This window comes from Lissotriton helveticus, chromosome 11 (genome assembly GCF_964261635.1).
Source record: "Lissotriton helveticus chromosome 11, aLisHel1.1, whole genome shotgun sequence".
In the NCBI taxonomy this organism is placed as follows: domain Eukaryota; kingdom Metazoa; phylum Chordata; class Amphibia; order Caudata; family Salamandridae; genus Lissotriton; species Lissotriton helveticus.
This window is the reverse complement of record NC_136072.1, coordinates 1,128,020,057-1,128,033,283: the sequence shown is the minus strand read 5'-3', so window position 1 is coordinate 1,128,033,283 and position 13,227 is coordinate 1,128,020,057. Positions and strand designations below refer to the sequence as shown.

The 13,227-nt window shown below is 46.2% G+C and overlaps 2 protein-coding genes across 3 annotated transcripts in view; one reads left to right on the top strand and one right to left on the bottom strand.

Moving 5' to 3' along the window:
- PI4KA (phosphatidylinositol 4-kinase alpha) overlaps positions 1–5,277 on the bottom strand; it is a 517,988-nt gene extending 512,711 nt beyond the window's left edge. For both annotated transcript variants that reach the window (XM_078667865.1, XM_078667866.1), the window contains exon 1: positions 5,036–5,277. In XM_078667865.1, the coding sequence (XP_078523991.1) occupies positions 5,036–5,134 (99 nt within the window). In that variant the 5' untranslated portion in view covers positions 5,135–5,277. The remainder of the gene's footprint in view (positions 1–5,035) is intronic.
- A 921-nt stretch (positions 5,278–6,198) lies between these two features.
- SNAP29 (synaptosome associated protein 29) overlaps positions 6,199–13,227 on the top strand; it is a 36,094-nt gene continuing 29,065 nt past the window's right edge. The window contains exon 1 of the mRNA XM_078667863.1: positions 6,199–6,299. The gene's annotated coding sequence lies outside the window, so the exon portion shown is untranslated. The remainder of the gene's footprint in view (positions 6,300–13,227) is intronic.

Sequence of the window (13,227 nt, the reverse complement as noted above, 5' to 3'; positions counted from 1 at the left end):
GTGAGGAATGACTGGAGAGAGACGGCCGCGGTCCAAGGAGTGACTTGTGGAAAGGACAGAAAGAGGGACGACTAAGAGTGCAAGAGATCTAGAAAAATCCGCAGAGGCAGGGCTCGAGGTGAGAAGGGACTTGCGAGCAAAACATAGAGGCAGACAGATGGCGGCAGTGCGCATGAACACGACCGTGCACACAAGCTTTAGGCCACCAACAGCCTGTGGCAGCACTTTGTAAACCCACACACTAAATGTCTTGCAGAGCAGCGCATGCGCTGACTCAGCGAGACCTAAAAACTGAACCTTTCCAAAACTGAATGCCTTCTCATCTCCCTCTCAAAATCCACACTTCTTTTACAATCCTGGATGGACACACTCAACACCCTCAACAGTAAACCTAGCATTGTTGACATTGACAAACCCTTAGGAATCATCCTAGACATGAAGCGCAACTTCCAGTCTCAAATCAGCACCATGGCCAGTGCTATCAACAGCGTCTTCTGTGGGAAATTCGCCGCTACATTCCAGAGCAAAATCTAAAATCTCTCATTCATACACTGCTGCTCACTCAACTGGACTATTGTAACTCTCTCTTAACTGGTGTCTCCAAACCTCCAAATTCCCTTGCAATCGATCCTACCTTCAGCAGTATTCTTTTTTACAGGGCCAAAACGAATGACCACATTACACCTATGCTGGTCTCTCTCCACTGGTTGCCCAGTGAAGCCCGGGCTGTGTACAAGGCTGCCTGCATCACCCATGAGGACCGACACACATCCACTCTCTGTAACCTGCCAGTCAAACTCAAACTTTGTGGAGGTTCTAAAGCATTGCAAAACACTGTAGCATTGCTGCTAGAACCCCTGGTCATTAAAAAGGAACAATTTCTAGCACAATCCTTCTATGGTAGCGCAACCAGAATTTAGAACTCAGTACCTCCACACCTATGCAGAACTACCTTGCCGGCGATCTTCAAAATAGAACTGAAAGCCCTACTCCTTCAATGGTGCTTTAGCTGAGACATTGTAGCTAAGGCTTTCCATTGAGAACATAAACACTCATCTCTTGACACAGGACCTTCACTTCATCAGGTGCTTATAAATATTTCATTGCTGTATATATCTTCTGTATTACCTGTTTCCATATACTACAATGATTTACCATTTTGAAATTCTAGAGCTTATGTAACTATATTTAGTGATATTTGGTCATTCCTTAACCCTCTTTAACTATCTATGTAACAGCATGTGTCTACTGTAAAGAACTCTGGCACCTTTGGGTAAAAGTTGTGCTATATAACAATGCATGCATAAATAAATAGGTCCAGCTTCATCCATATCTCTGGCTAATCACCCTTTCAGAATCCTACTGTGTCGTAAAAATGACACTTCTAACTAAAGCATGCCACATACCACAGCCACATTCTTTAATTAATTGATAACTTTATTTCGGTCGATGACCATAAAAGCACAAGTAAAATATGTACATACAATAAAATACATAAATAGTTCAGAACCAGTAGTTAAAACATTATTAAACAGTCAGTTATCAAGAAAGTGATCTCCATTAAAATTTAATTTCAGTTAATCAAGGTGGACCTTCTCCGCCACATACCGTGCAAAAAGCAGGAGACCGAAAACACAATTACGGGAGAAGTATCATATTTTTAAATTCTAACAGCTAGAGCACAATGTTTTAGTCCCAGGTTCCTGCATAATGGTACCAACCAGGCTCTCCGAATTGTGCTATAAGCCGGGCAGAAAAACAAAAGATGGGCAGTGTCTTCTTTGCTATTATTACAGGCTGGGCAAGTTCCCTCCTCTTGACCTGCCCATTTGCAGGTCAATGACCCAAGTGGCAGGCTGCCGTGCCTGAGTTGTGTGTATAGTTTTCTTGCTAAGGGAGGTTCAATTTGGTCCAAGAATTCCTCCCTACTGGGCACAAGTTTTACCTGCAGAAATTCCAAAGACATCCTGCCCATGTTTGGCAGGCGTTGCAGCAAACTTAGGTTATAGTGCCTCAGACAGGCCAGCAGCTCAGTTCTCCGCACCACAGGGCAACTCTCCGCCGGGGACTCCCATATTTGAGGCATTCCTATTCGATGGGCAGTAGATTTAATGTGGAGCAGCCATGGTACTTTCTTACTCTTCAACGACCCCCAGACAGCAGCGAACTCAGCTCTGTAGTCCGCAAGCTCAGGTACTGTCCATAGCCTTCTCCAATACAGGAGGGGTCGGGCCGCTACTAGTTCAGAGATGGGCTCCACGCCTAAGTCGAATATCAAGGGTAAGAGCGGGGTACTTTGGGGTAGACCAATCGTATTTCTCATAAAGGCCCGTTCAACCCTAAGAAGGTTTGTTATACTTGAATGTCCCCAAAGTTCAGCACCGTAGGTTACCGCAGGTCTAGCTTGAGCACTGTAGATTTCAAGCACTGGGGAGACTGGCTTAAAATGCGTTGTTCGGTGGAACTTACCAATGCCCCCTGATATCTGTGCGAGCTTTAGGGTGGATTTGGCTACCTGGGGGCCCCAGCCAAAATCCTCAGTCAAAGTGACCCCCAGGTATACAAAAGTTCTCACCCTTTCGAGCGGGGTACCGTTTAACGTAGGGCTAGGGCGGGTGCGTTTCGGGGGACCGAAGATCATAAATTTTGTTTTTTCTAAATTAATCTCGAGTCCCCGCGAGGCGCAGAATGAAACAAACCCGTCCAAAACCCTCTGGATGCCTGTTGATGTTCGCGACAACAATAAGGTGTCGTCTGCGAACATCAGAGCAGGCACCCTCCCTGACGCCAACCAGGGGGCGTCGCTAAACCTGACTCTATTTAGTTCCCCCACCAAACCGTTTATATAGAGACTAAAAAGCGTGGGAGCCAGGGCACAGCCCTGGCGTACGCCTCTAGAAACTGGGAAACGTGCGGATAGTTCCCCGTTCTTCCCGCACCTCACCCGGGCATAGTTCCCTTCGTGTAACCGCTTCAGGACCTCCAAAAGGTAGAGAGGAAGGCCAAGATCTTTTAAGACCCTCCAAAGACTCTCCCTCGGCACAAGGTCGAAAGCGGCCCGCAAGTCAACAAAGACCAAGTAGAGGCTGCCACCCTCAATACTTATGGTCTTCCAATAGAGGACCTGCAGCCTGAAAAGTTGGTCCATAGTTGAAATCCCAGATCTAAAGCCAGCCTGAAGGGTAGTCATTACTTCCTGTTCCTCCGCCCATCCCAGTATCCTATCCAGGAGTATCCGGCCCATCAGTTTCTGGGCAGTGTCCAGGAGACTTATTGGTCTATAATTTGACGGCTCAAGAGCGGACCCCTTCTTAAAAATTGGGACAATTTCGGCCCCCGCCCATGTGTCAGGAATCTTTGCCCCCTGTAGGACTGCGTTAAATAGTACAGTTAAGTATGGAGCCCATATCTTTGGCTGGGAACGGAAGAGATCACCTGGTACCCTGTCGAGGCCTGGCGCTTTGTTAGGAAGTTGTCTACTAATCGCAGTCTCCACCTCCTTGGCCGAGATACTCTCACCACTTCTCAGGGCCATCCTCATCTCGGTGTCCCTGTGTTCTAGCTGGTATCCCGTGCCCGAGGCCCCCCGCAGTCGACACTCGTGCAGGGGGTCTTGGGCAAGAGAATTCCAGGAGGGACCTTCAGGCTCTGGAATCCCAGACCTATCTAGATGGGCACTATGACCGATCACAGGGCCAGTGTAGAGTGCAGAGAAATGCGCCTCCCACATTGAGGGGGGTATGTTTGGTAGAAGGGTCCCCCCACCAGCGTTTGCACCAGAATTTACTAATGCCCAGAATAGTTTAGCATCTTTAGTCGCAAGGGCACCTCTGAGTTCTTCCCACCTGTCTTCTTCCCACTCCCTTTTACCCCTAATCAGCTCCTTTTTGTAGATCTGTCTAGCTGCCCTAATATTCCGTCTATCTTTAGCCTTAATCGCCGCAAGGAGCTCCTTTTTCGAGTTCCTACACGCATCATTAAACCAGGGGTGTGTTTTTGGAACATACTTCTTAATTCTACTTATAGGGTAGAACACATCCCCTAGTGCCTCAACCAGCTGTTTGTGCATATCTAACGCCTGCTGCCAACTAGGCGAGACACCCATCTGCTCAATAAAAGGGATAGCGAGTTGGTAGATTTTGGCAAGCTTCGAGATTGAGTCTACAAGATGGGGCCACTTGACCCTCCTTCTATTGTTGGTCAGCATAAGAGGAAGTGTCGTCAAGGTAGGTATGTGATCAGAATCCCAATCCCAACCAGCTCCACATGCAGTGCCAACCACCTCTACATGCAGTGCCAACCACCTCTGCCAGCAATGCCTCCACTTACTCAAGCCCTGCAGTGCCTCCTCTTGTGCTCCTTGCCCTGCAGTGCCTACACCTCCTCTATTAGACCCACTAGGCGTTCTGCCAATCCAGTTCACCCTTACAGTACCTGCTAAAAAGGGTAAAAGTCCTAAATAAAGAAGTGGGGGAACGCTGATGTCACAACAGGAAGGGACGTTACGAAAGGTGGCTTGCACCATCAGACTCATTGCCCCCCCTCACTCACCCCTTAGATGCGATTGCATCAGAGAAACCAGCGCGTTAGCAATGTTCTGAATGAGCTGCGATCTCGCCCCAGAGAGGCCAAAGAGTGAATGTGTGCCTCCATTTGCTCGAATTATTGAGCTCCTGGTAAAATAAGTGGGGGGATGCCATCCACCCGCGTGGTACCCTGACTCCAGCACTGCTGCTACCCGCCAAAAAACGCTCTAACATCTCATCAGGGGTAGCAAGTGCTATATAAATGCAAACCTTGACTCTTCTACCCTTTTTCAATCCAAATAACAAACTGACATGTCCACCGCTCAAATGAATTCCTTATATCCCTATACTAATTCACCACTAATCCGTTTTGAGTTCTGGAGTAGGTGCTACTCCCGAAAAAGCGCTTTGATGCCTCATCAAGGATAGTAAGCACTATATGAATGCAATTACAATTACTCTGGTGCCTCTTACACCCACTTCTCGTGGGTGTAGCCCTCATCTCTTACCTTGTCCAGGGGGGCCGGCCTCTGCACGGCCAGAGACCGGGCCAGGGACAGCACAGTGTTGAAGTAGAAGCCCCGCGGGCCACCCCCCTTGGCCGACATGTTGGCGGCGAGATGCTGGGGCAGTGGATCCGCTGCACCGACGTCAGCAGCGGGACAAGCAGCAGTGACAGCCCGGGACAGGCTTCTGGGCCCCAGCAGCTGATAGAGGGGAGAGAAGTGATTGGCCAATCCCCAGGACCACGTGACTGACTTCTACGGAAACAGAAAAGTCGTGTTTACCAAACATGACACACGAAACTGAGCAAAACAGAAGAAGGATAAGCCAGATGGCTCGGGTGAATATAGACGGCCTTTCGTGATCTCGGTCGCCATCTTGAAACGGAGCTCCTAATTTTCCTTGGAAATGAACGGGAAATTTTGAAGTGTAAATCATGTACTATACCATTCATATTATGTCGGTCAAATACATTAAATAAAGTTTACACTATGGGAGTCTTTACATATTCACTGTTTCTATTTCCTTTCTTTCTTTGAAGACTCCAAATGCACAGCTCGAAGCGGCAATGCTAATCAGAATTTATCTGGTTTGTAAACTGAAATTTTGTACACATTGATTCCTTACAATAGGTCATTGTAAATATAAATCCGGTTTCACAATGTGTGAAGTAAATTAATAAATGACGCTCTAGCTAGTCCTGAACATTTGCGGGAAGCTATTGTGCAAATGAAACAGATTCGGCGCCCTTTCTAACAAAGCCTACATTTAATGATCGGTTTCAGAGCTGGTTACCAAGAACTGTGACAATGAGCGTGGCCATCTTGGCCGACACTCACTACTGATGTTATTTTTAAATTTCTCAATAAGACAGCATTTGGTATTGCTACAGCACTGTGTTATTTAAATTATGATTGGAGTCAAAATCTAGCATTATAAACATAAACGTTATTTAAAATACCATGCGATATTAATAAATGTAAATTCGAGGGTAAATATTAAATATTTACAAAAAGATATTCTTTAAAGGGAAATACAACTCCAAATATTATGCAACGATAAAATGGAAGAGCCCAACAAAACAATAGTTGACGGTATTAACACATTTGATATGGGTGCTGCTGTTTAGTCCGTTTTCTATATTTTATTAGATCATAGGCCGGAAGTGAGGGAATGGGCGGGACTCCAGGAAGGGCGGAAGTGCTGAGTAGTAGTGACTACCACTGGAGGAGAGTGAAATCTGAGCTCGGTGGAGCGGGAGAGAGAGAGGTGAGCAGGGCTGATGTCTTGGTCTCGGTCTCTAGCTGAGGGCACAGAGCGGAGGGAGTCGGGGTGATATAGAGAAAGAGGGGTGGTGCAATGCTTGAAAGAAGGGAGGAGAGGAAAGGAGTGAAACAATCAAGGTTGGAAGCTGAACTCCATGGGAGTGTGGGGGGATGGAGCGGATACAGCGGCCTCAGAGGGAAGAGACTGGAGTCTCGGTGATGGGAAGTGAAACAGCCCCTGCTGCGGATGTCCTTGATGTGTTTTATTGGCAACAACGTTTGCCCGGCTTATGTGCTAATATAATAACTTGCATAGTATTTTATAAACTGAGAATAAAATGTCCATGAAGGGGAGGAGAAGGGAGGAATGGGGACTGTGACTTGATGAACAGGGGAGCTGAATAGGGTGACCAACTGGCATTGGTGCAAATTCAGGACGGTGAGTGTAAAAATTCAGGACAAAGGGTCAAAATTCAGGACACAAATTCAGGACAGGAGGTCAAAATTCAGGACAAAACTTAAGGACAATAGGTACGTTTTACAGACACGTCAGAGGTCACGCAATAGTATATAATTAAGCCCAGCCATTTCCAAACATATTCAACCATTTGCAAACCTATTCATCATGTATCCTTCCATCTATCATTTCACTCATCCATCCCTTCATCTATCCCTTCATCCATCCCTTCATCCATCCTTTCACTCATCCATCCATTATCCATCCATCCACCCTTTCACCCTATCCATCTGTACACTTATCCATCCACTCTTCATCCCATCCATCCATTCACTTATCCATCCAGCCATTTACCCTTTCACCGATCCAGCCATCCTTTCACTTACTAATCCTTCCACCCATCCACTCTTTTAGTCATCCATCCATCCTCCCTTTCTCTCTCCATCGACCCTTTCACTTAGCCATCCTTCCTTCCATCCATCCATCCACCCACCCTTCCATCCATCTACTCATCCACTCATGAATCCATCCATTGACCCTATCACTCATCCATCTATCATTTCACTCCTTCACACATCTATTCATCCTTTTGTCCATCTACCCTCCCTTTCACTCACTCATCCATCCTTACATCCACCCTTTCACTCATACGTACATTCATTCACCCTTGCACTTATCAATCCATCTATCCATCCATCATTTCACTCATCCACCCACACCCATCAACCACCCAACCATCCACCCACCCACCCACTCATCCATCCTTTCACCCACCCAGCCACCATCCAATCAACTCATCCATCCTTTCACCCACCCACCATCCACCCACCCACTCATCCATCCTTTCACCCACCCACTCATCATCAATCCATCCATCCTTTCACCCACTCTCCATCCATCCATCCATCCTTCCCTCCTTCCCTTCATCATCCATCCATCCTTCCCCTCATCATCCATCCATCCATCCTTTCACCCACCCCCTCATCATCCATCCATCCACCCTTCTCCTCATCATCCATCCTTTCACCCACCCCCTTATCATCCATCCATCCATCCCCTCATCATCCATCCACCCACCCCCTCATCATCCATCCATCCATCCATCCACCCACCCCCTCATCATCCATCCATCCTTCCCCTCATCATCCATCCATCTTTCCCCTCATCATCCATCCTTTCATCCACCCCCTCATCATCCATCCTTTCATCCACCCCCTCATCATCCATCCCCTCATCATCCATCCATCCTTCCACTCATCCATCCATCCTTCCACTCATCCATCCATCCTTCCACTCATCCATCCATCCTTCCACTCATCCATCCATCCTTCCACTCATCCATCCATCCTTCCACTCATCCATCGTTCTCCTCATCCATCATCCAGCTACCCTTCCACCCGTACATCCAGCTATTTACATTTTCTCTCATCCATCCTTCCCCTCACTCATCAATCCATCAATCCTCGCATAATCCATTTATTCAATCTTTCATTCATACATTCACCCTTTCACTAATTCATCCAGCCATCCACCCATCCCTTCACTTACTTACTCGCCCACCTTTCCATATTAATTTGAGCTGAGCCCTTTTGAGAAGAGGCCCATCAAGAACTCCACCCTTGCTGCAGGAGCCGTTCCAGGACTGGGACAGAAGCCACCCAGGGCGGAGACAGGATCCACCACAGGGGGGGACAGGAGCCATCACAGGCGGGGCGGGGGACAGGATCCACCATAGTGGGGGGACAGAAGCATTCACAGGGGAGGGGGACAGGAGCCATTACAGGCGGAGGGGAGGGGGACAGGAGCTATCACAGTAGGGGGAACAGGATCCACCAGGGTGGACACAGGGGTGGGCATGCAGTATTCTAGTATCATCTTTGGGCTCCTCGCCCCCTCCTGTACAAGACAACGAGATGACAGGCTCTCTGTCCAAAATGCCACCCCCCACTTTGATGTACAGTACTTACAGGAGATACTCTAAGAGAACTGGTTTAACTGATTGTCCTCCACACTTTGTTAATCAGTGTGGGTGTGATTGTGCCATTTCTTAATTGTATTCCATTATAGACTGCATGTTTGAAGAACCGAGATTTGCTTACAATGATTTATTTGGCCGTTACCCAAATAGTGCATGAATAATAATTAATATTATTTTCCAACCTTAGGGCTTTTGGGAGAGGTTAATATTTCACAAGTAAGCCCTTACTTTTTCTGTGAGTACACCATGCAGTGATTTGGCGATGTGAATTTGCCCATTCCAGGAGTGGCCTCGATATCCTTTCAAAAGCTCGGTTTTGATATTATATGAAGTAGTTATCACTTCGATATTTCTACTCCAGTATCGCATGCCTTTATGTAAAAAGGGTTAAAGTCACCATTTTCGAATTTCCTGTGATTACAGGGTGACACTTGTGACCTTTTTCGGTGAGCTTTGTTTCTACTGCAAAGTGTACGGAGATATCCATTCAGATTGCATCAGTATGTCAACATTTTTATGTTCTGTTACAAATGATCATATTGACTCACACCTTTGACAGAGACGCAGTCTGAAAGCGACTTAAGCTACAGTAAGTCACAAACTTGACGAGAAAATTATTTTCACCTTCATAAAGCTTACTGGCCTACAGTCCTGAAGCGACACACTGTCGGCTGTGTGCAGGATGTTTGGGGCCCTGGGTAGAAATGGAATGTGTGAGCCCCCCTCTAAATTGCAGAGACATGAGGCATTCAGGGCTGTTTGCATCTGAATAGATGCCCCTGCCCCTGAAGCTGCAGCCCCCCTCTGTCACATTCAAGCACCTCTTAACAGCTCATCAAGGGCTGAAGGTGTGAGGGTTGCCATCCCGCTGTGCCTCTCTAATGCTGCGGGGTATTTGAGCTTTGGACAGCATCGGTGTCAAGAAGGGAGGTGGCGGCAAGCTGTGCCTGGTTAAAATTACGGACAAATGACGTCCGTTAAAGAATCCTTCACGGACAACGGACAGACGGCTACAATTACGGACTGTCCGTGAAATTTACGGACGGTTGGTCACCCTAGAGCTGAAGGCAGGGAGTGAATGGCAGGACGCACTGGGAAGAGTTTGGCGACTGACTGGAAAGCAGTAGGATTGCGTGGATAACAGGGATGACCTGGGGCCCAGCTAATGTGGGGTTAAACAGGAAGAGTAGAGCTTTCCCCAACAGGGACAGACGGGGTTCGACTCACTCGCCTCAAGCCGAATGCCCAAAGACTCTGGCAGGTGGTTATACCGATTAGATACTCTGGGAAAGAGCGTGAATGACATGAGTGTGGGAGATGCGAGCTGACCCCACATATATAGTAATCCTGGGAAAGAGGATATCTGTACAGTCTGAGACTTGATATATACAGAGGGGAAGATGGTAACCAGATACCCAAGTGAGAGAGATGAGGCTGGGAATAGATGAGGTGAGAATGGCTGTGCACCGTTGGATGGGACTAATGGGAGGAGAGAGGAGGCTGATTGGGTACCCATTGGACACGATAAAAGTAGCAGGGGACCTAGAGGGAGAAGGGGGAATAACTGGGATTGAGGATGACGAAGGGCATATGAAACTGACTAGGACTCACTGGACTGGGGATACAGGAAGTAGATTATGGCTAGGGATCCTGTGTGGGGTCGGGGGCTGGACCTGGAAAAGTAACTTGGAGGTAGGCAGTTGAGAATGTGGATTCTAAAGAGGGCGAAGCTTGAAACTAAAAACCTCTGACGTTGGAGGTCGGGGGGAGTGTAGACTACCCGAGGACCTTGGGTAGAGAAAGGATGAAACTGGCCAGGGGGTACGACAGTGAACTCCGAGAGTGATGGCGAATGGACATCTTAAGATTAGTCTCACAGAGAGCCTGTGTGGAGTTTTAAGTAGCTCCACAGACCGTTTGAGGGAGGAGGTATAATATCTGTGTGAGTTGTAGTTGAAAGATGATCCTGGTATATGGGAGTAGACACCCTGCTGAGAGAACTGAGAGGAGGATCATAGATTGTGGCATACAATGAGGAGGATAGGGTCCATCCCGAAAGATTAAAGTATACAAGACAGATGGAGATTTAAACTCTTAAAAATTATCTTTGTGGTTAAAATTGCAAACTAATCTTTTCCATGTAAAAAAAAAAGGTAGCCGTTGCTTTCATATACAATTTTCTCAGTGCAAACACAGAAGAATTTTCCACTAGCTCATTTTACCCCCAAATGTCAAAACTCGTTCTGGTTTATAGTTTTGCAAACAAATATTTGTAAATTTATGATTACACCTTCTAAACGTGCGGCTCCTGGTTCTTCCTCTTTTCAGTTCCCACCACTGCCTAAAAACAACTTAATGAAATCTCTAGCTCCCGGTTCTTCCTCCTGTTTCAGCACTTTCCACAGCACCAAAATCAACTTCTAAGATGGATGACCTTGCTCCCAGTACTTCCTTTCATACACAAAAACCACCGTTTTAAAATTTACTCCTGAGAACGATTTTTCCGCTATCGGTTCTCCCATCTGATCTCAATCATTAATCAAAACTAGATTTTATACTGAAGAGAATACTTAAGTTGTAACGCAACCAATGTTTCTTATACGTTTTAATTTGTAAACTTTGCATCAGAATGTTTTTAAACCAACTCTTTAGGCGTTCATTTAGAATGTTTTAATAAAGTATTTTTCCTATGACCACGCCACCTATTGTTTTTATTTCCATTAAAGCAGTAGGTATGTATCACACCGTTTCACATGCTATCAAAAAACCACGTGGCCTGACAGGAATCAATTGAAATGGAGTCCTTATGACGATAGAGGTTGATATGAGGGCTAAAGAATTGAATATCCACTTCGGGGCAGAAGATCAAAAAGATTTTAACACCTGTGGTTGGGTGTCACTTTATAGTTTGACTTGAGCAACTTGGAGGAGTGAGGCTAGAAGGCTTAGTGGGACGGGATAATGTGAAAGCCAGGACAGTAAAAAACACTTTAACGCCTAGTGAAGGTGATAAATGGCTCGTAAAAAAAGCAGTTAGCAACTCAAGCGCCTTGAGAACCTCAATGGTGATTTGCTGTACTTTATAAATCCCTGATTGACTTATGAGCAAGAGTGACCCATGATACCCCCTTAAAGGAGGGATGGTCGTGAGACTTGTGTGATGTTAGACTTCAGAGCCTGTTTGGAGGGACTGAAAGGTAATTGGATGCTGTAGTGGGATGCACAAGTTTGGTTATGGGGGTAAAGGTTAAACTTTAAAGCTGTAGAAGGGAGTGAGATCAGAAACTGAGTGATACAAGCAGGACTAACTTGTGAATGCCTTAAAGCATAGCAATTTAAAATCTTCCTGTAGAGTTTATTGTAAGACATGGGGACCATGCAAGGAGATTAGGAAGCCTGGGTTAGATCTCACCTGCAACAACAAGGTGATGGATGGAATTCTTGAAATAATCTCAACCAAAAGCAATTGCTCGGGCCACATGCCAGGCCATACTTTTTCACTCACCATACCATAGAAAAAGGCTTACAAATGCAAATCAGTCCCAACCGTGCGCCTCATGGGAACAGTCCGCCCGAACTGCCATGTAAGGCCTCCAGAAGGGAACACAAGCAGCCCAGATCATCCTTACCCTACTTGGGGCTGATCAGTAGGGTTTAGTTGGTCTCCTATGGCACAGTGAGCACAGAACCATGGTCTGAGCATACCTGTTGCGCTTTGTGTCAACTACAACAACAGCAAAGTGATAGACACAATCCTTGAATTAATCTCAGCTACTGACAGTCACTCGGACCACATCCCAGTCTGTCGTTTTTAATTTGAAGTGGCATTGTGGGCAAGCCAATGAAGAGTTGGGATGCAGCCCGCTTAATTATCAGTGTCTGAGATTAATTCAGGCACCCTACACATCTCTTTTTTGCATACTTCATCTCAACACTTTAAGTGTGATGGGTTTGCCCGATGTGGGACCCATGCTCACTTTGCCTCTGGAACAAAGCTTCATGTGACCGTAACTTTAGTTACAGAACGTTCATAAAAACAAGCAAAATCTTAAAGAAGAATCAATATGTTTAATGCCCCTGAGTTGGTGTGATAATCAACTGGCCTAAATTCTATACATGCAAGGACTGGATACAAGCCCTAACTCGCTAACAAGAGGTTGAGAACCATCTTCTAGGAAGCTCTAAAATATAGTGTGAGGCTCACAGATAAGAAGCTGATGGAGACAACTGCAATGGGCATATCCCGCTGTGCATCTTGCCTGGGAGTGGAGATAGGACCGACATCTAAATTGCTGAAATGTGTTTAATAGATAACAAAGCAGACATTCTGAGATTGGTGAGTTAGGCTTTCCTCAAGAGATGATAAAATAAACTCTGTGAACAGTATAGTAATTTGTTCATTTTTATCCCCAAGTTTCCATACGTTTGTTGATGTCTCTCGATTCCCATTGGTCAGATATAGACAATTGTCAGTCATTATCTTAAAGGGGTGATGTG